Here is a 24,855-nt window from a genome sequence, read left to right as displayed (position 1 = left end):
AAGGGCATCCTTGGCTCTTCCTGTTCTCAAGATGATGATTATTTGTGAAATTATTACGTTAAAACTAGAGATGGACCGATCCGATATTAGGTATCGGTATCGGCCCGATACTGACATAAATTACTGGATCGGATATCGGAGAGAAATAAAAAATGTAATCCGATCCATTAAATATCAAAAAAGCACCTCACAAAACTTGCAACACCGCATAACTCGGCTCATAACAGTAGCACCTCGGAGCAGTGTGCTCACGTGAATGAGCGGCTGTGTGTAGCCTCCCTACCAATCCAGCGTTTCATCTCTGAGAAAGCTATCCCAGAGAGAAGTAAAGCAAGTGTGTAAGTTCATCTCTGAATGTTAGTAAAACATTCCCACGTTAAGCTTAACAACCAATATATGGAGTGACTGCCTCTTCTCTCTCCCTCCCTCTCTTGCTGCTACTTCAATCATGAAACTGCTTAATGATCAGCTGATCGGCTATTTTGTTGCGAGTCCATCTCTCTTCTTTGTTTTGGGCAAATGATAATTAAATCATTTTCTTGGTAGAGGGAGACTTTTGGCACTTTATTTTAAAACAACAACTCCAAAGTTTTAGGCAGGTTATATGCAGCACATCTTTAGAAATTCTAAATCTAAATACACAACAAACAAACAAACAAACAAACAAAAAAACTTTCAGTGGCAATTTTGACAAAATCTCCAACACCACTGCTGAAATAAGGCCCCAAACCATGATAGCACATCCAACAATACACTGATGAGTTGCTTTGTACGCATAGTTTACATATAAATTCGTGGCTGTGCAACAGGGGCGTTGTTAGGATTTTGAAACATTGAAGACTTAGCCCAGCTCTAAAATCTTTCGATTTTCATCCAACAGTTGACCTGTTATAACAGTACAGACGTTCACTAATATATATGTAAACACAAGGTGTATAATATGACGTATTGCCTCCTGTGGAGGTGTAATTTATCTGCCCATGGACTGCACATGTATCTGGATCTGTTGTTGCCTTGTCTCCTGGATGAGAGCCACCTGCAGTTGTGCAGTAGCTTCTGGCTGCATCTGCCTTTGATGAAAACGCGGAATCAGCATGTCCCCGGCATGTACAATATGAGACATATCAGGATGAAATTCTGGTGAAGGCAGTATTTGGATATACTCCTCATCCAAAAGCTATTGGCCTAATGAAACAGTCCCAGGACAGCAAGAATAGCACAGATACAGATGAAATTATTATTATTTTTTTGGCCTGTCCCGTTTGGCTCTTTTGCCATCAGAATTGTTGTCTAAAGGCAAAGAAAGATGCCCAACGGATTTACTTTACCAAACTGACCATCCCAGCCTTGCCGTAATGGTCCATTTGATTCACCTTTTATTGTTTATTTTATTTTCACTTACTGAATACGGGACAGACTTGACTGGGGGAAAGAAGGGGAGAAAGAAAGAGGGAAAGAGAAACAGCTGAGAAGAGGGACGGGGGAGAAGGGCAAAAGACAAAAACCAACAGAACGGGCAGAGAAAAAAAAATGCATATATCAATCACCTGGATCACCTGCTGAGAAAGAAAAAAGATGTAATTATTGACTTTTGTAGATAATTTACAATTTGGGTTTTTTAAAGTGTCACAGGTATGTGAAAATGTCACATGTAGGGCACATCATTTAAGTTATATCAAATAATACAAATGAAGACAAACATATCAGAAAAAATAGGAGATGAACATTAAATAAATCAAGAGCAACCATTTCACAACAATAAAACTAGTAGGGATTACAAACGATTTCAGTAATTGTATATTAAATTCTGCTGCTATTGTCAAACAGAATAATCTAGTACTGGCACTGTTTAACTGTTTTTCTTATTAGAAAATTTTATTTCAACAGTATCTTCTGTTGTGTTGTGATTTTTTCCAGTTTGACCCATCTCTTCCTCACTGTGCTAAAAGGCACAATGCTGTTTTAAGGTCTGCCTTTTCGTGCACACCAAAAATTCATGATTTCCAGAAATTTAAAGAAGAACCAACAAAGAGCAAACAGCAGATCGCCCCGTGCAAGGGCTGCAGGGTGTTAACGTGTTAGAGCAGTTAGCTCGCTAACGCGTTAGCGCCGTGCAGCCCCTCGCACGCGGCGATCCGTGTGCGAGGGGCTAACAGAGATTTACCGTGTTAATGCTGTTATGGTGTTAACCTCATTTTAATGAGATTAACGCTGACAGCACTAATTTCAAGTATAACGTAAATTGTTTTCTGTGCAATACATTTGTATCCCTTGTTTGGATGCTTTTAATGCACAAATATATTTGATACCCAGCTTATCTGTCCTTGAAGCTGTATGATACACATCTATTAGTTAAACTGCAGGAATTTCTTAATGGCATACAGGCCTGGATGACCGCTTATTTCCTGCTTCTAAATTCAGATAAAACCGAGTTTATTGTACTCTAAGGCCTGAAAATAATAGAAACATGGTGTCTAACCAGATACTACCTCTTGCCCAGTGTTGGCTGGGTTGGCTCCAGCACTGATGAGGCAAGCTCAGACATGAGTGGTCATCTGATGGGACTAGTTGGTTAGTGAGGGAAAAGAAAAAAGAAGAAAGAAAACACTGTTAAGCAAAGAATAGTGGAGGGCATTTGTAATAGGGTTTATGACAGACGATGGACTTTATCTTTTGTACATCTGCTGCACTCAGTTCCTCTTCCTCTGCTGCCTTGGGTGGATGTCTGCTTATGGGGACTTCAGCTTCTGAATACACATGTCATAAGAAAGTTTTATGCCTTTTTTGCATGAAAATTTCAGTGCATTGGTCTGTTGTGAATGCTATGGGTATGTTATGATTAAAAAAATACCTTTCAATTTGTAATATTTGTACTTGTGAACTATAACCAGGGCACACAGCAGTAGCAGTAGCAGCACAGAGCGTGCAGCAAAAACCACATAGACTGTGGCATCTGAAAAACAGAAGCCAAAACAGAACAGAGTAAAAAAATACATCAATTTCAGGACCAATACCAAATGTTTACCATGATGTGGAAACATAGTTTACCTTTAATAGACTTACCGGGGACATCTGTTGAATTTAGTCCTACGATTTCCAATATAGTGGTAAAATTTTCAGTGGTGGTGTGCTGCAGAAAGACTGCCAGAGGAAAAATACTTAGCTAATTTAGTTTAAGTCCACATAGCAACAGGCCTCTGTGCTTGGTAGCATTCATATGTCAGTTGACCGGTTCAAAGTTTTGAATCACACTGACGCTATTCATTCAATTTACTTCAGATTTATAGCTACTTACTTCTTATAACAAAATATCCAACGGATTGTACAACATTGTACTATAACATGGTATATTAAGTCACTGAGATATGCTGTTTGACTGGAGTTAAATAGAAGAGAAGAAGAGAATAGAGGAGAGGAACTGCTGATGTAAATGTTGATGTTGAAGGACAGGTATTAGTGACTAGATTAAGCAGCCCTTATGATCACCAGCACCAGTTCAAAGACTTCATGCTCAGTTGCAAACAGGACTCTAAGCAATGCTGTGAAAAGCTAAGTATATGGCTTGATTATATAGCTTCTAGAACAAACCTGAGCAGCAAGAACTTGGAAGTAATTGTTTTCTGTATGACTGATGATTGTGGAGAAATATTGGCCCACTCTTCTTTTGCTTCAGTTCATTCAGGTTTGCAGGGATTTATTTATGCACAGCTCTCAGATCCCACCATGACATTTCAATTGGATTAAGGATTAGACTATCTGTTGCAATTACTGACTTTAATGTGCTGCAAGTGGTGAAATGATAATTTCATGATTTTTAAAACTGTTTTGTTTAAACAACTTTTCTCTATTTAGTTTTTGCATACAGTGTACAGTAGTGGTATGGATAATGATTTGATAAGATGAGCTAAAACAAGGTGTAAGAATATCTCCCCCCAACGCTGCCAGGAGCGGCTCACCAGGTAGAAGCTGTAAGTAAGAAAGTTATCGGCTGTTGAAAACAGTTTGTAATATATATTCAAAATATTCAGAGCTGTGTGAAACCATACACTATACTTTACAAGCTGCTGGCTTGTGGTTTTCAAGCTTATGTTTTCTGCCTATGTGACGAACAAGCAGTTGCAGGGTTTATGACAACAATCCTCCATGATACCCATGAGCCTTGGGGGAGGGGGGGGCTACATGCAGATATCGTGCTAAGAAGTCTGTGAACCTTTTTTAGCACATAAACCTAGATAATTTAACAAGCAGATAGGTTCAATATCTGATAAGCTTTGCATGAAAAAAAGGGTTGGCTTTATTATTTGGGCAAGAAGATGTTATCTCTGTGTCAAAGGCAGCAACACATTTTGTTTTCGGCACTTCTATTTTAGCAGAGGTTTGTTTCGTGTGAATGCTATGCAACTATTTTTCACATGTCAGATAAGAGAACATAGAAATGGTGCTAGTATAGCTGTAAATATGTTGTTTTATTCATATTTTACATCTTATGCCTGTTATGCCTGCTTATCTAGCAGATAGATATTTTAACAAAGGCAAAATAGCCACAGATTACAGTTCTATAGAAGTTTGATTAGTTTAACTAATCAAAGAAAGAGATCAATAACTAGTCAGGAAACCAACAGGGCCCAACATTTCTTGCTCTGTGTAGTATTGTTTTGTCACTATTCTGTGCACCTATTCTATTCGTAGCGTGAAACCCATTATAATAGTTTTTTTTATTTTCTAATGACATTAGAACTGCCAACAACAGCCCGTGTTTGTACAGAGGGGACCAAAAGGAGGAATTTACAGCTCAATTCACTTTGTCCACATCTACACATGTTCATCTTACCCACTGACAGTTGAATCTTTGTGTAGTTTCCAACTCTCCACTGTGAGTCTGATCCACACCAGTATGTCCCAGCATCGGCTGCTTCCAGCTCTGTAATCCTCACCAAGAAAGAGTTGGAATAAGCATCATCTTGCAATGTGAACCTCCTTTGACTGGTTATGTTTGTGCAATTGTTGCGATGGTCTCCCTTACAGAAAAGCTTCTTGTAATCCCAGTTTTGTGCAGGATAAGGACACCGCAGAGTTAGTGGATGTCCTACTGTGCCATTTATTTTAATTGAGTTGAGACAGCACCACTCTGTCAGATTGAAAAACAAAAGATATTCAATACTCAAAAAATATTAAACTTTCTTGGAGAATGTTTGACAGAAACCAGTGCCATCTTAGGGCTGATGTAATGAGGTATAACTAAGACCTCTCACCTTGGACTTCCAGCTCAACCTAAGTGAAAATGTCCAGCTCAGAGTTTCTGTGGATACCACAGAGGTATGACCCTGAATCATTTTGAGTCAAATTGTTAATGGTCACTGTGAATGTTCCTAACACTTTGTCATCATCAAGTGTGAATCGTCCATTTGATTTGGTGTCAGAGGTGATCAGTGCCTGCTGCAGACATGTGGAGGGCCGTGTTCCTCTGCAGATGTACTTCAGGCTGTTCTGGTACTGAGACTCATACGGACAACTGATGGACTCATGACCCTCATAACTTTGGATTTTGGTCACAGTGTCACAGCAGTTGTCTGTCGAGAAAGTAAAGAATATCAGAAGATGTGCTACTGCTACAGAATAGCTAGAAGAGACAGGTTTGTATTTTCACGTCATTCAGACTCTTTTTACATATAGGTATGCTCTCAGCCATCACCCTTTCTATCCTGAATTTACAGTTTTCAGACTTTAAATTCTTAAATCATTTTCAGTGCAATCACATTATAAAACTTTGTAAGATGTTTTATAAAGTTGCATTTTTTCCCCCCAACAGTTACTATGCTTCTATGACAGTTTAAATTTATTTGTATTTGTAAATGTATTTGTATGTATATGTCGTGTAGGCGTATTTACAGTGTTGTTACTGTTCTTCAGAGGTGGTAAAAGTAAAGAGTGTCAACTAGTGTTGAAAAATACTCCAGTAAAAGTTGAAGTGCAGATTCAACTTATTTAAGTGCACCTTATTGTACTTAAGTACAGCTACTTCCCACCTCTGCTGTTCTGACATTGACATTTGACCCCCCCTCCCAATGATGTCAACGGTCACATTTCTATTTAAGACTTCTTTATCTACTAATACTATTATCCTGAAACTGTTGTCATTACTTTCAACTTCATTCATTATGAATTGTATTCACATTCAATGTACAATTAAATTTTGTCAAGCCTTTATTTACCTCGGACTAATTCCAGCTTGACTTCAGTGTAGATATCGCTTCCAGTTCTGGTCACCCCACACCAGTATTGCCCAGCATCCACAGAATGAAGATCAGAGATGGTTGCTGTGAAGATTCGTGTGGTTTTGTCATCATGGATCCTGTATTTGTTTATCACTGGATTTGATGTTGTAATAAGAACATCATAACTGCCACAGTCATTCTTGCACAGGTACTTTTCATATGATTCATAACCCTCATCATAGGAGCAGAAAACTTTAACCATACTGCCCAAATATCCAGTCACATGGATCACCTCCACTGCGGTGGTCACACATCTCAGAGCAACTGTAGAAATAATGTGAAAACATTATGCTTTGTCAGCTTTCATACGAGTAAAGTAAGTGCTTTTTTATAAGAAATAAACAAACCCAACAGAGTGTGTGGCGGAGTGTGCTCCATAATTCTAAAACAGATAAATGTACTATTTAATCTACACCTGCCTTTAATCTTTGTATGTTCACTTATCTAGTCATTTAAACAACTTACTGCAGAGGGTAAACAGCAGGTTATGAAGGCTCCACATCTTTCCTTTGGCTCATCTAAATAGAATTATGCGCACACAGTGGTCATTTCAGGCAGAACTAGACTGTCAGCACATAGGGGATGGAACATTTTAGATGGCCCTTCCTTTAAAGGCGTTTCAATTATTTGTCTAATAGCTAACATATGCCATCTAGTGGTGAAAGTATTTAGAAGTATTACATAAACACCACAATGAAAAATTCACAAAAATTATTTAAGTATATTTTGGAAACTATACTTAAAGAATTGAAAATCCAACACCTTCAGTACAGAAAAATGACCCATTTGAGGTTTATGATTTCTTTTTATTATTACTCATACCGAATTTCCTAGAGGAACCCACCTGAGGAATTAATAAAGTTTTATCTTATCTTATCATGTATTAATACGAAAGCAATATTAATCTGCTAATTGTGCTTTGGAAATGTTTTAATAATTGATCACATATTGGTTTATTCTCCCTTACAGAAGCCTGTTTAAAGCAGGAGGACTATATTAGATTGAAAGAACAGCCATGAGTCGCACTAATTTTCAGAATCGTTGAAGCACAGGGCTGGGGAGGTGGTGTGACAATTTTAAAATAAACTACAAACACCTGGTGAGGGTATTTTTTGAATGGGTTTAATCACACGTTGCAACATGGAGATTGCACTCTGGTCAAATGCCAAAGTGGTCTCTGAAAATGGATGCCACACTGATCTCTTATGTACAACACACAGAAAAAGATATTCCACAACTCTTACATGTTGCCATCACATTATCTCACATGCATATACGTTTAGCTCAGTTCATCCTTGAAACCAGGAGAATTACGACCATGCTGTCACCTCCCTACCTCACAGAGACGAACACCAGGCACCCAATGCCTATCTATCCAACACCCTGGATGTCTCTGGCCTACTCACACTGTGTGTGGAAGGTCTCACTGTGTGTGGAAACACAGATGTGAAGCTTTCCTATATGTATATAACTATGTGACAAGGTGATACTACTATTACTAAGGGATGAAAGGCTGACACTTAGCCTTGTACGCTCTAACTGAAAACTCAAAAATCAGCTTTATGTTTAGAATCTATCATTCTCGTGGCTTTTACTTAAATGTTCTATCTGAATAGTTATTCTTTTATCTGATTTTGTGTGGACGTCAAGTAAATGCATCACTTTGTAAAACTCTGGATACTGTGGCTCCTCTACACATCTTCAAAGCTTCAAAACAGAAGACTCTCTGGTGTTTAATGCCTAAAATGTTAGCAAAAAGTTTAGCACTATGGCTAGTGTGAAATATCTGCTACGTAATTTTTTATATTTTACAGTTACATGCTGTGCTACAGTCATTTCACAATTTCACAGAAAGATTCTAAATCATCTTTTGTCAAAATGAAAAGTTTAATTTTCTTTCTTTTCTTTTTTCCCCCCGCCTGTCCCGTTTGGAGCTCCTCTCTGCCTATGCTCCAGGAAAAACCACGAGGTCTAGCTCAAAACTAATGCTGTCCATCCCACGGACTAATCTCAAATCCCGTGGTGATATTTCCTTCTCTGTGGCAGGTCCCAGACTTTGGAATAGTCTGGGATCTGCACAAACACTTGAGCAATTTAAATCATTACTAAAGACACATTTCTATGCCCTGGCTTTTAACACACTATGACCCAAGCATTTTGGTCTTATTTGAATTAGTTTAGTTATTGTTTTAATTATTTTATTGTCCTATTATTGTTTTTTATTGTTATTATTGTATTACATTGTTGCTTTTTAATGCCATTTTTATATTGTTAAGCACTTTGTGCAGCATCGGCTGTTTGAAATGTGCTATATAAATAAATTTGACCTTGACCTTGGATCTTTTGCCATCAGAATTATTGTCTAAAGGCCAAGAAAGATGCCCAAAGGATTCACTTTACCAAGTGGACCATCCCGGCCTTGCTATATTGGCCCATTTGATTGACCTTTGTTTTTATTGTTTATTTTATTTTATTTTCAGTTGTTACATAGGGCAGAGGTCCCCAACCTTTTTTGCGCCACGGACCAGTTTATGCTCGACAATATTTTCACGGACCGGCCTTTAAGGTGTCGTGGATAAATACAACAAAATAAAACTAGTACCGGTACCGAAAAAAAGAAGATTTATTCATAACACACGTGAAAAGACCCAGGAAAACCGAGTTAACGATAAAAACGATAACAAAATAACGCTGAAAACCGATAAAAACCCTCAAAACCATACACACCTGAGCCTCAACTCTCGCGGTCCGGTACCAAACGACTCACGGACCGGTACCGGTCTGAGGCCCGGGGGTTGGGGACCACTGACATAGGGGACAGACATGACTGGGGGAAAGGGAAGGGAGAAAGAAAGAGAGGGAGGGAAAGAAAAACAGCGGGGAAGAGGAACGGTGATAAAGAGCACAAAACAAAAAAGAGGTAGGGGGACAAAAAATATGTGTGTATATATATATATATATATATACATATATATATATATATATCTTAGGGGTGCAACGATATTCGTATCGATATTGAACCGTTCGATACAGTGCTTTCGGTTCGGTACGCATATGTATCGAACAATACAAAATTTGTAATTTATTTTATCAACTTTCCTTCTGACGATGCTGTCTGTGTTGAGCGCTCAGTGAATCTGCGTTCGACTATTCCGCCTAGGCTGCACTGTCGAGCGCAGATCCACTGAGCGCTCAACACAGACAGCATAGTCAGAAGGAAGAGTGCAGGGCAAGCTAGCGAGACAGAAGTTAAGCTCTCCTTGCAACATGGACCTCCCCCGCCCTCATTCAGATCTGGCGTTTGGAATTATTTTGGTTTTCATGTGACGTATGACCCTGAAGGTAAGCGCGTCATGGACTAAAGTAAAACAGTATATTGGATGTGCCATGCAATGCTCAATTACATGGGTGGGAACTAGTGTGTTAGCGCAGTTAGCACGTTAACATGTTGGCCGTCTAGCCCCATGCACGGGGCGATCGGCGGTGGCTCGTTAACAGAGATTTGCCGTGTTGTGGCGTTAAGGTCATTTCAATGAGATTAACCTGAAAGCACTAGTGGGAACACAACGAATATGACTGCACATTTACGCCGACATCATCCTAGTGCAAAGACAAGTGGAAGCAGACAAAAACAAGCAAGCATGCTACTAACTTTAGCCGAGTCATTTAGACAGCTGTTAGCACAGGATTCTCCTCATGGGGAGCTGATATGTTTAATATGCTGCTGAGAATATAGCCCAGAAGAAGCGGATAGTATAGCTTTTATTTTGGAAAGAGCCATTTCTCTGTAATAAACTCTCTTTTCCAAAGATGAGTGATTCCTCAATCAGATACAGGGCTTGCAATATCGCTAGCCCGACGTCCCGGGGCTAGCGATTTTTTCAGTCGGGCTACCAAAATCTATCTCTTCCCTGCCCGTTGGGCTATTGTAGGAAGGAAAAATATATGTCAATGCTTTTGCATTCTTTCAGAAATGTAACTGGGTAATTATGTCATTGGCATTGGTGAGCCACTGTCAATATGTGACACATTGAAATCGCGTTTGAATTTGCGCTTTTTTCTTTGCTTTCACTTTGCAATCGTGCGAACTGTGTATAGAGAGCGACAGCACTGATCTGTGAGTGATGATAATTTGCGCACCAATTCCTCTCGTTAGCTTACTATGCAAACATGACAAGTGAAATCTCCCGCAGCAAGCTTAAACATGTAAGAGGTTGATCGCGCAGAGAATCGCTGAGCTTATGTGAGTGCGTGTGTAAAAGCAGCAGGATATATATTTCAGTACTGCTGAGCCAAATAAGACAGGTCAGGGTGAAGAAGTGACAGCCAAAGAAAAGCTTACCACAAAACGGAGAAGTTATGACAAATCAGACTATAAGGCAAAAAGAAAGTGCAGCTTTATGGTTTCATGGACAAAAGAATTTCTGTGGCTGCAATATGACAAGTGAAATAACCAGGGCTGCACATAAGTGGTCCGCAGGTGCGCATTCGCTGTCAAAATAAAAAACACGCACAAGGGTTAGGGTTAGGGTTAAATTTAAAAACTGTACTTTTGAGTTAAAATATATATTTATAATTTTAATAAATGACAAATTAAAAAGGCATGAACATTTTTTTTGTATCGAAAAAATATCGAACCGTGACACCAAAGTATCGAACCGAACCGTGAATTTTGTGTATCGTTGCACCCCTAATATATATATATATATATATATATATATATATATATATATATATATATATATATATATATATATATATATATATATATATCACCTGCTGAGAGAGAAAAAAAAAGAAGAGAAAACAAGCAAAAAACAGAGAGCAATATAATAAACAACATCATCATGACAATCTATTTGAATATAACAGTGGTGAAACTCCCAACTCTTGCGTGGCTCAAGAGTTGGGAGTTTGCCTTGTAATCGGAAGGTTACCGATCGAGCCCCGGCTCGGACAGTCTCGGTCGTTGTGTCCTTGGGCAAGACACTTCACCCGTTGCCTACTGGTGGTGGTCAGAGGGCCCGGTGGCGCCAGTGTCCGGCAGCCTCGCCTCTGTCAGTGCGCCCCAGGGTGGCTGTGGCTACAATGTAGCTTGCCATCACCAGTGTGTGAATATGTGTGTGTGTGTATGGATGGATGACTGGATATGTAAAGCGCTTTGGGGTCCTTAGGGACTAGTAAAGCGCTATATAAATACAGGCCAGGCCATAATATTGAATATTATTGTGCAGCCTGTACGATTGACAGCGCACAGTGTGCGATTGACAGCGCACAGTGTGCTTTGAGGTAGGAGCCAAAAAGGGTGTAATTTGTATCTGTGAGCACCCGTGTGTACACCTGTGAGCATGAGTGCGCTTGTATTCAAAAGGTTCCTTCATGTAACGATCCGCTAGAGGGTGTGGGGAGCCATAGCCCCGTCCTCCAGAGCATGAAGCAGGTATGGAGGCGATCCAGACATCCAGAGACCCTCAGAGCACAAGAGACCAAGAAAGACCAATGGAGGGGCAACCGTGCCACTCTCCCGGAAAGAGCTGAAGAGAGCCCCAGATGAGGGGTCACCCAGCAGCCGTGGAGCAGAAGCCAGAGGGGGTTGCAGTGTCGTGCACATGAGCTCCAATGGCAGCCTGGTGTGCCAGAGTGGACTGAGCCCCAGGCCCAGAGGCCAAGGGCACCCCACCACCCGAAGGGGCCTGACCGATCCACAGGCGCCAGGCCCTGACAAGCAGCCACCGGCAGCCACCCAATCGGACGGTTATGAATCAGCGAGACAGACTGCCCGCTGCAGTGGTGGTCCTGTTCTGGCCTGCAAGTATTTGATTCGTCCTTCCACTTCTGTCCCATGTGAGAGACTGTTCTCACTTGCACGTCACATAGTAACAAAAAAGAGAGCTGCCTTGAGCTCTGAAAATGTGAACAGGCTAGTTTGCCTAAGGTTTTAAAAACTGAGCTTAAATAAATGATTAGCGGTAATAAAAGCCGAGGGAGGTCAACAGTGATCACTGACTGTTTTAGGAGCTTTTTGAGATTAAATAGAAGAAAATACAAAACATTAAACATGTTAACAACACAAAAGCCATATTAAACGCAGACTACTTTAGGCCCGGAAGTAGGATTCGTCATGTCATCACTTAACGACCGGATTGGGAGCCGTGTTTTTTTTTTTCTTTCTCTCACCCTCTCTCTCGCACTTTTTTCCACTACACTCGAGCCTTGTGCTTTGCGCTCGAGTGCATTCATACAAGCACTTTTTTCTATGTTTGTTTTTTAGGTAAGTGCACCAGAGAGCAACTTAGGGTTAATATCTTGCCTAAGAATATTTGGCATGCAGACTAGGGCAACCAGGGATTGAGGCACACCAAACATTCGATTACTAGATGACCTGATCTACTTTCTGAGCTACAGACTACACAGTATTTTATTTTAAAATGGATTTTCTTTTAAATAAAATAAGTCAATCTGATGAATTTTCAAAGCGTTCTTTTAATTTTTAAACATCCCAAAACTTGTTCACAGTTTTGTTCATTTAATAAGAGAAACGAAGGCACTAAGTGTGGACAGTGACTGTTTTTTCTTTTGTTAACAACCCGTGACAGGTCGTTAAGAAAATAAGCATACATCTGGAAAGTCAAAAATGGTTATCCTGGAAAATACAAACTTTAAACAATTTATGTTGTACATGTTCTTATTAAAATATTTATAACTTATTTGACACACTCCATCCTCTGTTATATTATAGGTATACAAAACAGTCACAGTATAAACAACAGTCTAAAACAGTAAATTAAAAAGCAGGTTTTGCAATTAACATACATGAAGTCCATTTCAGTCCATTTCAAATTAATAATGAGTGATACAATCTGAAGTCTTGTCCAATATATCTATGCACCATAACTACTGTATTCAGAGTTACACTAACACATCACAGCATCACTGATGAAAAACACATCTGATCAGTTGCTTTGTAAAAGTACATTTTTGAACTCTTAAGTAAACAACATTACCATACGTATACTCCAGTCAGTAAAAAGCACTGATTTTGGGAAAAAAACAAACCAACCAACCAACCAACCAACCAACCAACCAAAAACTGACATATTGTGACCATAATTTTTTTTAGCGCTTTACACTCATGTTGATCTTTTACATTTAGGGGTTTCCACAGTTTATATAAAAAGAGCAAATGTTTTTATGAACACTTTAAGCAATATTAATGAAAGAAAAGATATGGATCACAGATACAAACTCTTTTATCTTCTGTTGGCTTTATGGAAGTTTCCATTACAGTAGATGTCTTCTGTTGCGTTTGCGGTCATGATTTCATAGACGCCTTCCTCTCCACCTCCATCTTTGCAGACTTTTTGCTGTACGTATGTCATCACAACTTCTTGATTTTTATAAATCTAAAGATGAATCAACACACAATAAACAGAACAATTAATGACACATGTTGCAGAAATCTGTGTTGTTATGGAAACATTTTGAAAAAAATGTTGTCTACACTGGCTCTGTAGCCAAAATAGCCTCATGCTTTCACCAGTGAGACAAGTTGCAGTGTACATATGTGCCTGTCCAGACTCCAGACATATGAAAACTGAAGAAAATACAACTACAAGTTATAAATGTCATTTGTTTAGAAGACTGGGAGAACAAAACAACAATATTAAAAATAGAGTTGTTGCAAAGAAACAGATTCTAAAACATGAATACTTACATTATCAGCACCACATGAATTCTATATCTTTGGTTGTTTAAGTCCAGCCAATACATGAGTTTAGTCACCCCACAAGCTGCACAGATCTGGGTTATGATGGACATATGTTGGAAAAGTGTTTTTTCTACTCTAACACTATAGGCAGAGTAGCTGCTTTCTGTTGCGTAATTAGCACCCAGCCATGAAAGCTCAGAGAAACCTTGATTTATACAATCACCTAAGCTGTGACAAATTGCAACAGTTTGTTCTGCTGCGGAGTTACAGCATATAACATATTTTTTTCTGTTAGTCATTTGTGTTAGATGGTGGCACAATATGCGCTTAATATAAAAGACGTAAAGCAAATAAAAAAAATTGAGAAAAAAGAAGAAACTCCATTCAAAGAAATGATTCAATTTCCAATTGCATTCTTAGTCATCTCACTGCCCTTGAGTTATTCCACCATTGTAGCCACACTACAGCCTGTGTGAGGCTGTTCATAGCTGTAGCAGGACCTTTATCTGCATTCCCACATCAAGTTGCTATCATTGTGTCAGCATCAAAAATAAAAATGTACACTTAATTACAAATTCCAATTGTACCAAATTCTTTTATATTTTTATATTTTATGCATACAACTCTGTTAATGCTTTACACTTTAGTTTTCTTACTCCACTTTCTGCAGCCCCCATCACTTCCTCTATGTTTTTTTCCTTGGGTGTATTTCTGCTCATGGTGTCATCGGCTTCTGAAAATACATAGTATACATAGTGGTTGTACTTCATTTGCATCTATATTTGCATCTATATTTGAGTGTAAGCATGTCCATGTGTACATGACTGTAAAAGATACCATTAACTCTTGAGCATCTGTTCTTATAAATCGTAACTAGGAGACACATCAGTAGCAGGACAGGAGGTACAGTGTAAACTACATAGAGTGCTGCATCTGAAAAACAGAAACCAAAAGAGAAGACAATAAAAAGAAACACTTTCCAAAACACTTACCATATTTTTCAGGCTGTAAGGCGCACTTAAAATCCTTTAATTTTCTCAAAAATCGCTTAATAATCTGGTGCGCTTTATGTATGAATTTTGGTTGTGCTTACTGACCTTGAACCAATTTTATGTGGTACACAGCGCTCAAAAATCTGTCAAAAAATGTTGTAGTACGACTTTCGTAAGCTACGAAGCCGCACCACTTGATGGATTATCTGAACTTTACGGACACCGTAGTTAGGAGCTTCGCGGAGTAATCCGGGACTAAACTCCACTTCAGGTCCAAAAGTCAAACGAACACTGCGGCATCACTGAGAGTCAAAATCTGTCTAAATTATTTCTTCTGTAATAAAGAAGAAGTAAAGCAGTGTTGCTGCTTTACCGAGAAAGTACAAAAAATGAGTTGAGTAAAGTTTGACTTATCTGACTGTTATAATCTGGTGCGCCTTATGGTCCGAAAAATACGATAATAACTTAAGAGCAGAAATGTGGCCCTTCACTATGCTTTCATGTTCACTTTTCTTTTCGTTAATAGTTATGTGTATTTTAACATAACACAAACCCACAGATGTTTTAACATATCGGTGTGACATAGACTTACTTCATGTACTGTAACCATGAAACCATAACCATAAACAAAACCAATTGTTAACCTTAAATGTGAAAAGGTACTTGTTCTCACAACATTTCTCAGCTGGCGTGCACACTAACAGAAACACATATGCAGTTTATATTTTCTATAATAGCTTTACCTGGGATTTTTCTGGTGTGCTGCAAAAAGACTGTAAGAGAAAAACACTCTTAGTGTTGTTACCACATTCATTTCAAGACAGACTTTGTTTTTTCTATTTTTTTAACAGAATGGCTAGTAAAAGATGACATTTCATCAGATATGACTTACTGATTAAAATAATTTCAACAAAACAAATGTTATATATTCTTTTATATAAAAAGAATGCTTTACTGTCTTTAATATGTGGCTAGTCAAAACAAGTTATAGCATGTGGATTATATTCTCCTCCAATGATGACAGAAGTCTCCACACACCATCACACTGCCTCCATCAAAACTTTTTACCCTAAGGGTGCAGCAATTACTATAATGTTCTCTATATCTTCTCCATAGCTTAACCATATGATCCGAGTCCTGAAAGTGGAATCCGCACTGATTGATGAAGATGATGTTCCTCCACATGTTAAGGTTCAAGTGCACATTTTGCTGCCACCAGCGCAAACAACACTATGAGACAAGATACTGGCTGTGTGCAGTCTGTTCCATATTGTCTGGGTAAGGAGGCGTTGGCCTTTTCTACTCACCCATTCACACCAGCACTGTTTTCTATGATTAAATGCTTTCTATTTAATACCAGCACACATTCACACACCAATGCATGCATCGGAGAGCAATTTGGGGTTCAGTATCTTGTCCAAGGATATTTGGCATGCAGCCAAGCATCGAACCTGATTTAAGAGAGATTAGATTGTGTTTCTGTCATGTAGTGATTGCGCTTAACTGTATGAAGCTTATTAGACATTATGAAACTGTCATGGTCCTGGGTCTTTTGAGGCAGCGTTTTGTGTTTCTACTTCTTATTATTATGTATTCTGTTTGAGACTTTCTTTTTTTGGTTTTGGTTTCTGTACTTCCTTGGTTTAGTGTTCAGTCATCCCTGCTTGTGTGTTCCCTCTGCTCTGTCAGTTTCATGTCTCTGAGTTCTGTCAGTGTATGTTTCCTGTTTTACTTTGAAGGCCCTTATTTGGTGTCAGTGTATTTAGTTTGTCTTCCTGTCTCGTCATGTCAATTAGGTTCAGCTGTGTCTCCCTCCTTTGTGCAGTTTCCTTGTTTCCCCACGTGTATTTATAGTGTGTGTCCTCTTGTGCTTGTTTCTGGTCCATCTGTGTTGTTTCCCTGAGTCACTCTGTGTCCCTCCATGCTGTTCTCCCTCCTTGTCGTTCTTCGTGTTACCCCTGCTCTCCATACCCTCGTATTGAGGTTTGTTGTTTAGTTCTTAGCTTTCCCAGTTTAGATTATTTCTTAGTTCTCTTTCTCGCGCCCTTTCTTTTGGTTGTATGTCAGTCTCCTTAAATAAAACTCACTCACATCTCAGCCAGTGCCTGCACTTTGGGTCCTTCATTCATACTTCAACACAGCTTGCCCCACAAACCGTGACAGAAACAGCGAATTTTGCCAAAGTGCTTAACTTTGAGAAGCTTCCTAACAGTCTGCAGTCTATGAACTAACCTCAGCTAACAATGTTAGCTTGGTGGCGAGTACCCTTCATTAATAGTAATAAAAATCACACAGCATAGCACATCGACGGTACTGAAGTTTTGCCCATCCCATTCTTCTTATGTAGTGGTGTTGGAAATGCATTCCCGCCCATGCACTGCTGGCTCTGGGTCCATTGTGTAACTTACACCACCAACATTAACAGGATGCTTAATTTAGAGCCTCTTATTGGGTATTTTGTTTGGGTTTCCAGCAATCCGAATCAGAGAAACTGTATTAATCCCCGATGGAAATTGAGCTTAAATTTTTAAAAAGAAAAGAGGCGTGGGTCGTACTCAAACCCAGGCCGCCTGTTCTCAGCCATGCAATGTATGACTACATGCTTAGCCAACTGAGTTAAACCTACCCCCGACTGCATTTAGTCACCAAATTTGGAGAAGGCATAGAGAGGGGCTAGCCTAACATATGACACAGGAAATGACTGCCGTGTATTCTATTTATTTCAACAAAGTAACTGTATTCTGATTACCATCCATTTAAATGGTAACTGTAATAGAATACAGTTAGATCGTCTTGATGCATTCTCAATCATCCAGGAAAGTAAATCTCTAAAAGTTGATTCTGTTCATCTGGATGTAGCGTTTTCACTTAAATATGCAAAGTGTTCAGATTTGAACGAAATTTACATGAAATAAGCCATTTATGGGGTTGTTACAACTAAGTTGTATTACAAATGCGAGGATTGATTGTATAGTGGAAGTTAGAATATGACTGCTTAGAAGGACAAAAATATTTTTGTAGACTCAGACCACCTGTGGTAAGTGAGGCTCTCAGTAGTTCTATTTTTTGTGCCGCTATTTTTTGTGGTAAGTGTAAACATCATATTGACAGTTTTAGTTTTACTGCACTCTTCAGATAGCTGAACTGACCTAAAACATGAACTGACATAAAACAAACACGTGGCTTAAATTGTATTATCTTATACAAAAGTGTCCAGCATACCTGACAGCTCAATCTTGGTGTAGTTTCCAACTCTCCACTGTGAGTCTGACCCACACCAGTATGTCCCAGCATCAGCTGCTTCCAGTTCTGTGACCCTCACTGTGAAAGAGCTGGAAGCAGCATCATCTTGCAGTGTGAACCTGCTTTGACTCGTCACCATGTCTGAGCAATTGTTGCGGTGTTCTCCCTTACAGAGGAACTTCCTGTTATCCCAGTGTTGTGGAGGATAAGGACACTGCAGAGTTAGTGGATTTCCTGCAGTACCATTTATTTTAGTTGAGTTGACACAGCACCACTCTGTCAGATTGAAAGAGAAACATTATTTTCGAATAATCAAATATTTAAGTTTCTTAGAGACTATTTGACAGCAAATAATGTCTTCTTGGTGCTGGTGTAAAGAGCTATTACTGTGATTTTTTTTACCTTCAACTTCCAGCTCAACAGCAGAGAAAACATCCAGCTCAGAGTTTCTTTGAACACCACAGAGGTATGACCCTGAATCATTACGAGTCAAACTGTTAATGGTCACTGTGAATGTTCCTAACATTTTGTCATCATCAAGTCTGAATCGCCCATTTTGTTTGGTGTCAGAGGTGATCAGTGCCTGCTGCAGACATGTGGAGGGCTGGTTTCCTCTGCAGATGTACTTCAGGCTGTTCTGATACTGAGACTCATACGGACAACTGACAGACTTAGAGTATCCCTCATAACTTTGAACTTTGGTCTCAGTGTCACAGCAGCTGTCTGTCAAGAAGGTAAACAATAAACAACACCAGAAGATACGTTACAGCCACAAAACTATTACAAATAAGACTTAAGTGTTTTTTCCAAGTTAAAGTGCAGTTTTACAGAAGGTCAATTTTGCAGCAAACAATACAGATAGTCCTGCACTCACATACCACTGTTTAAAGAAATGCAAACTTCTATTAACCTGAAACTGAAGTCCTTCCCTTTAACTTTATTTGATGTGATATTGTTTTTTATTAGCAATCTGTAATTGACTTTTGCAATGCCCCCCCCCTTTTTTTAAATTTTTTTTACCTTGTACTAATTTCAGCTCGACTTCAGTGTAGATGTCTGTTCGTCGTCTTATCGTCACCCCACACCAGTATTTTCCAGCATCCGTAGATTGAAGATCAAAGATAGTTGTGGTGAAGATTCGTGCACTGTTGTCATCATAAATTGAGTATTTGGTTTTGCTTGCTTGTGATGTTGTAATGAGAACATCACTGCTGCCACAGCCGTTCTTACATAGGTACTTCTCATGAGATACATAACTCTGATCATAGGAGCAAGAGACATTAACCTCTCTCCCCACATATCCAGTCACATGGATCATCCCCACTGCACTGGTCACACATCTCAGAGAAACTAAGAAGACAAATACAATGTGAAAAGATCATGTTTTACTTTGTCAGGTCAGCTTTCTTACTAACTAATTTAGTGCTGTTTAAAGAAATAAGACCAATACAGAGCTTCACTTACTGTTGCTTAATACTAAAACATACATTTATTTGTTAGTATACAGCTGACTTTAATCTTTGTCCGTTTGCTTATTCAAATTACTTACTGCAGAAGATGAACAGCAGATTTTGAATGCTCCACATCTTTGTTCATCGAAATAGAAACGTAACAGGAAATATTGTCAGTACTGAAAAGCTTGTGCAGACACTAGGGTCATTTCATGTCATAGCAATATGAGGGGAGGGGTGGAGCTAGACTATCAGGACATCAACATTCTTAGATGGAAGTTCATATAACGGTATTTTAATAATTTGTAAAATAGCTGACATATGACATCTAGTGGTGAAAGAAGTGCTATAAATGAAAAGTCTTGAATCAAAAGAGTTAAATAATAGTATTTAACTATATTTAGTAGGGGTGGGGAAATTTTTATACAGTATAATATTGTGATATTTTCTGTGGTGATATTATATTGATACAGGGACACCAAATACCGATATATATATATATATTTTTTTTTTAATTAAAAATTCTCTTGGAATAATGAAAACAAGAGGGCTTATCTCATGCACCTCCTGAAATAATGTTTGGCGAGCAAACTTATATTGATTATATTGATTATGTCAGCTCAACCAAAAAGGCATCCAACACACTTGTATTTCCAAACTTACCTCCTAATTCAAAGCAGGCTATTGCTCTGTCACACTGAAGTAAAACTAGGCCCTGAATCTCCTTTCACCTGAAGGACAAAAAAATAAAACAAAAAAAACAACAAAAATTGTGTCTGGCTTGTGACTGTACTAAATTTTTTCCTATTCTCCAACCGATTGCAAGTTGTGGTGATGAAATGGTTGTCCAGTGGATCGCCACTTTTTCTTACAAGGTGATTGGACAGATCTTCTGACAGAGACGCACAACTAACTTGGACTGGTTGCAATGACTTTTAGAGAGATTTTCACTCTCTAAAAAATGCAACAAATACTATAAATTCAGACAGATTGCCAGCGTGTTTCCAGCAGTGAAAATGAGTCTTTGTCAGTGTGCACAATTTGAGGAGACTTGACTAACTTGCTTGCCAGCTGGGTGTATTCTGGTCATCAGAATACAGGGAGAATACAGAACAGGGAGGCTGCTCAGCATATCAGAAAATGTTAAAAATTGGAATAATATATCATGAGTGGAGTATTGTGATAATATCATATCATAGGATGGCACACTTTTTCACTCTTTCATCCACCAGTGAGACCGCATTTCCTCTCCAGCTTATGAGTTATCTGTTTTAAGGTGCACATTTGAGAGTTATACCAGGGAGTCAAGTACTTCTGATTTGAGGCTCTTTTTCACAGCAACTACAGTATCTAGAGTGAAGAAGTAAAAATCTTCCACACTACTCACCTTGCAGAAGACAAAGGGGAGAACCACTTTTCTGCTCTCCATAAAACATTTATCACCTGGTCATCCGTTCTCCCCCTCTCTCCCCCTCTCTTTCTGGGTGTTAGATCTTCTGAGATGACATCTGCCCTCACACCCATCCAACATTCAATTATTGACATTTAATCACCTGATGTCCAGAAATATTGTGCAAAAATTTGAATGAAAAAAGTTGCGTGTTTATTGGTATCTACCATCATGCAAAATTTGAATATGATATGTTAAAAAACAAGACATACGGACAAACAAGGAAACATAAAAACGAAAAAGGATTACATATTCATACCCTTTGGTGAACAAAAAAATAAGAGTCAATTATATTCAAATGTTGCAGCACTGAGGAAAATCTGCAATCTTTTTTGTCACAATTAGATACGTTTTATTGATTGACTTTCTATTAAAGTAACATGCTGACAGTTAAGAATTAGTGTAAACACTATGCTAGGTAATTTTATATATTTTAGGGTCTATGTTTTCAACTAAAGTAATTTTTCAAATTTAATAGAGATATCTATAATATTTGTCTATACTTATTTATTAAAAAGGGGAACATCCTTTGTCTTTTATCTACATCTTTTTTTTGTCATCCGGAAGTCAATAAATGTTCATCCCAGAAAATTACTCTTACTAATATACCTACAATTTCTTTGGTATACTCCATCCTCCGTCATTTACGTCATCATTTCATAAAGTTAGTAAATTTAATAACAAGCTTTATAATTAACATATAAGAAACCAACACAATACCAATTATTGGGTGATGCAATCTGAAGTCTACATTTATTTCAAATATTGCACTATAAACACTGTATTCAGTGTTGCACTAACACCAGCAGGAGGCTCACTGTGACACAATATCCAGTAAAAAGGAAGGAAGTTGTTTTAGAGGAAAGGGCTGGATGGGTTTGAATAACTGCATATAACTGCTCAACAAAGAAAACACAGACCAATGAACAGTGCATGCTGCAGGGACCTTGATTACTGATGGACACATTTTGGATTTCCCTCCCCTACATATCACTGCAGGCAAAGTAGGATTATTGACTTACAGTTGCAAACCTCTGCCAGTGAGTCAAGTTGGAGTTTCATTCCTCAGTGTTAAAAAGAAAAATGTGCAGATATTTAATAAAAATAGGAGATATAATGAGCATCCAGCTGTGCCACATGCTGAACAAAATGTGCATATTAAACACAACTAACAGCAAATCAAGTTTTCTTGTATCCCATATATTCATAATTAAATGTGTTGTAGGCCCACTACCCTATTAAGACTTAGGACTTCAGTTTTCTTCCACTTCTTGCTGCACCCATCACCTACTCTGAGGTGTTTGACTTGGGGTTAATTTGCTCACAGTGACCTCAGTTGCTGAAAACATACAAAAATACATGTGGTTATTTTAACTTACACATTATTGTGTAAAGGTCTGTGAGTATATATGATACCTTTAACCCTGGAACATTATAAGTTGTTTATAGAACTTATAAAGAATAAATAACTAACACTCATCAGTAGCAGCACAGAGGGTATTGTGTAAACCACACACAGTGTTGAATCTGAAAAATAGAAACCAAAACAGAAAACAGTGGACACTTCCCCAAAAAAAATGAACATAACAAACTTTCAAGGACATAACAGCAAAACATGTTTTGACATATTGGCTTACATTTACTTTTAGTTAAAGTAACCATAAAGCCATTACTATAACCAAAGCCAAATATTTATTCTAACTCCTATTGTGGAAATATACTTGTTCTCACAACACTTTTGTTACTTTTTGTTTCTCTTACCAACTTTTTTTTAAAACAAAAATGTTTATAGCAGTGGGTTTTCTTTAATAGAATACTCTGTCTCTTGTTGTGGGCTGCGTGGGCCAGAATTCAGGGGATTTTTGCAGGAAAGTAGGGCCAAGACAGCAGGGTCTTTCTCACAATAACCCAACCAGATGATATTACAGATATTCTTAGTCAACTCTCTGCAGTATTATTGTGAACTGGGCAAGCACAGCACACAGTTCCAGCCTGGTCACATTGCTGTTTTCTTAGAGCAACTAGATCTAGCAGCCAAGATGATCTAAATGTGGAGGACATTTTGTTTTTTTGCCATTGCTCTAGTGGAAACGGTAACACCTCATAACACGACCCCTGAATAAGGCTCAAGTACCCTGTACTTACGTGCATTTTGCGGGCAACAAGTCAGGTTTTTGCAGGAAACAGTGAAACATTTATGATGTAAAACCAGCCATTAAGACGCAAGTACCCTATACTTGCATGCAGTTTGCAGACAACAAGATTAAAGACTAAAGTGTATTAGAAAACAAAGGCTAGCATAAATACATCTGACCACCACCATGCCAGAGTATATTTAGATGTTGTTTGTGCAGACCAGAGCGAAGACCAGCTCAGAGATGGGGAATTGAAACAAGGGTGAAGGTTGGATTGACCACAGATGTGAAGAAGTGAAATCAGGGTGAAGGTTGGATTGAGTGCAGAGATGGGGACACATAAATAGGGTAAAAGTCATTATAAAGAAATAGGAGAGGCAGGTTCCTAATCCAGATGTGACCTCGTCTGACCAGTGGAAAGAGGAGTGAGAAGAGGTTGTGACCAGCCTGTCCACGAACGAGGGAACGCCAAGTCTAAACCAAGGCCTCTCTCCAGCAGTTTTGATGAATTACATTGAAGCACAATTCAATATATAATCCGGTGTAATGATAAATTAGGCTCATTCTCTTTCAGGAAGCTGGGTACAGCTAACTGCTTACAAACTATGTTTTTTTGACTGAGGGAAAACTGCTTGAGGCAAATAAATACTTAAAGATTGAATTAAGGCAACATCCCACTTTTGTCTCAGAAGAAAAGAATCCTCAACAAGAGACCCAAATTGTACTTTAAATAATTTTAAGTATCGTAGCTAAGTAAGTACTGCTTAAGTACTTTTCTGCATAATAGACATTTGACTATTCAACTGACTTTTTATATTACCTATAAAATTAATACAGTGATAATAACTTTTCTCCATTTCTTATTGAAAATTATACAATGATATGTACAATCAATCTTTGGAGAGCATAGGCATCATCTGAGCATATAAAATGGAGACAAGCTGAGTTATTTTCACTAAACTTGAATTAAAAAAGAACACGAAACACTACATTACCATACAAAACAATGCTTACACTCAGAACCACCATAGAATTCAGTTTTATTTTATTTTCAATTTGAAAAATGTCTTTTAGTTTGCAAATGTCCAAAAACTTCCTCAGACTGTCAGCGTACATTCGTCATGTTGGTTTATATTAGCTTTTAGCTGAGATTCTGAGGTTTCTGTGAATAACACACATGTCGATATTTGCATAAAAGACTTGATGGAGGGTCAAACTGCAGTTCATTATTGGTAGATTTCAGAATGTCTACCAATAATAAAAATTATTTTCAAGCTGATAAAGTTTGTATTGAAAACAAAACAAGTAAATTACTGCAATGCATTGTACAAAAAATGTATATATAAAATAAAATAAAAATGGTTGTCACATATACACACGTAAAAATAAACACATAACATTTATTTAAATAAAGTAAGCAATACAATATATTTTACGACGTTCAGCTGCTACTTGTGATACTAAATGTTTAGAATTCTGCTTCACGGTGCATTACTTAAGGTAAAACAACATAAATGTGTTGAGAAAGGTGTTGTTTTAATAACATTTTCTTATAAATACAAAATCTGTTAACACATGTAATGTTGATTTTTGTATTAGGT

At 38.2% G+C, this 24,855-nt stretch overlaps 1 protein-coding gene and 1 pseudogene across 2 annotated transcripts; both read right to left on the bottom strand.

Moving 5' to 3' along the window:
• Nucleotides 1–543: 543 nt before the first annotated feature.
• On the bottom strand, nt 544–6,799 carry LOC146708237 (polymeric immunoglobulin receptor-like; annotated as a pseudogene). The gene is made up of 8 exons (XR_014920945.1): nt 6,741–6,799; nt 6,213–6,539; nt 5,253–5,570; nt 4,832–5,128; nt 3,064–3,141; nt 2,852–2,953; nt 2,680–2,747; nt 544–2,564 (listed from the first exon to the last, which is right to left on the bottom strand). The product of XR_014920945.1 is annotated as a polymeric immunoglobulin receptor-like (transcript).
• Nucleotides 6,800–13,381: 6,582 nt separating this feature from the next.
• On the bottom strand, nt 13,382–19,819 carry LOC146708236 (polymeric immunoglobulin receptor-like). Its single transcript, XM_085460014.1, has 8 exons — nt 19,768–19,819; nt 19,239–19,568; nt 18,621–18,941; nt 18,198–18,494; nt 15,719–15,748; nt 14,821–14,916; nt 14,640–14,716; nt 13,382–13,678 (listed from the first exon to the last, which is right to left on the bottom strand). The coding sequence occupies exons 1-8, from the start codon at nt 19,802–19,804 to the stop codon at nt 13,526–13,528; spliced, it is 1,341 nt and encodes a 446-aa protein (XP_085316140.1). The 5' UTR covers nt 19,805–19,819; the 3' UTR covers nt 13,382–13,525.
• Nucleotides 19,820–24,855: the final 5,036 nt, after the last annotated feature.

This window comes from Copadichromis virginalis, linkage group LG6, assembly GCF_057382275.1.
Source record: "Copadichromis virginalis isolate Kocher_CV1m ecotype Utaka linkage group LG6, C_Virginalis_male_GT1.1, whole genome shotgun sequence".
Classification (NCBI taxonomy): domain Eukaryota; kingdom Metazoa; phylum Chordata; class Actinopteri; order Cichliformes; family Cichlidae; genus Copadichromis; species Copadichromis virginalis.
This window is presented reverse-complemented; position numbering and strand designations above follow the sequence as displayed.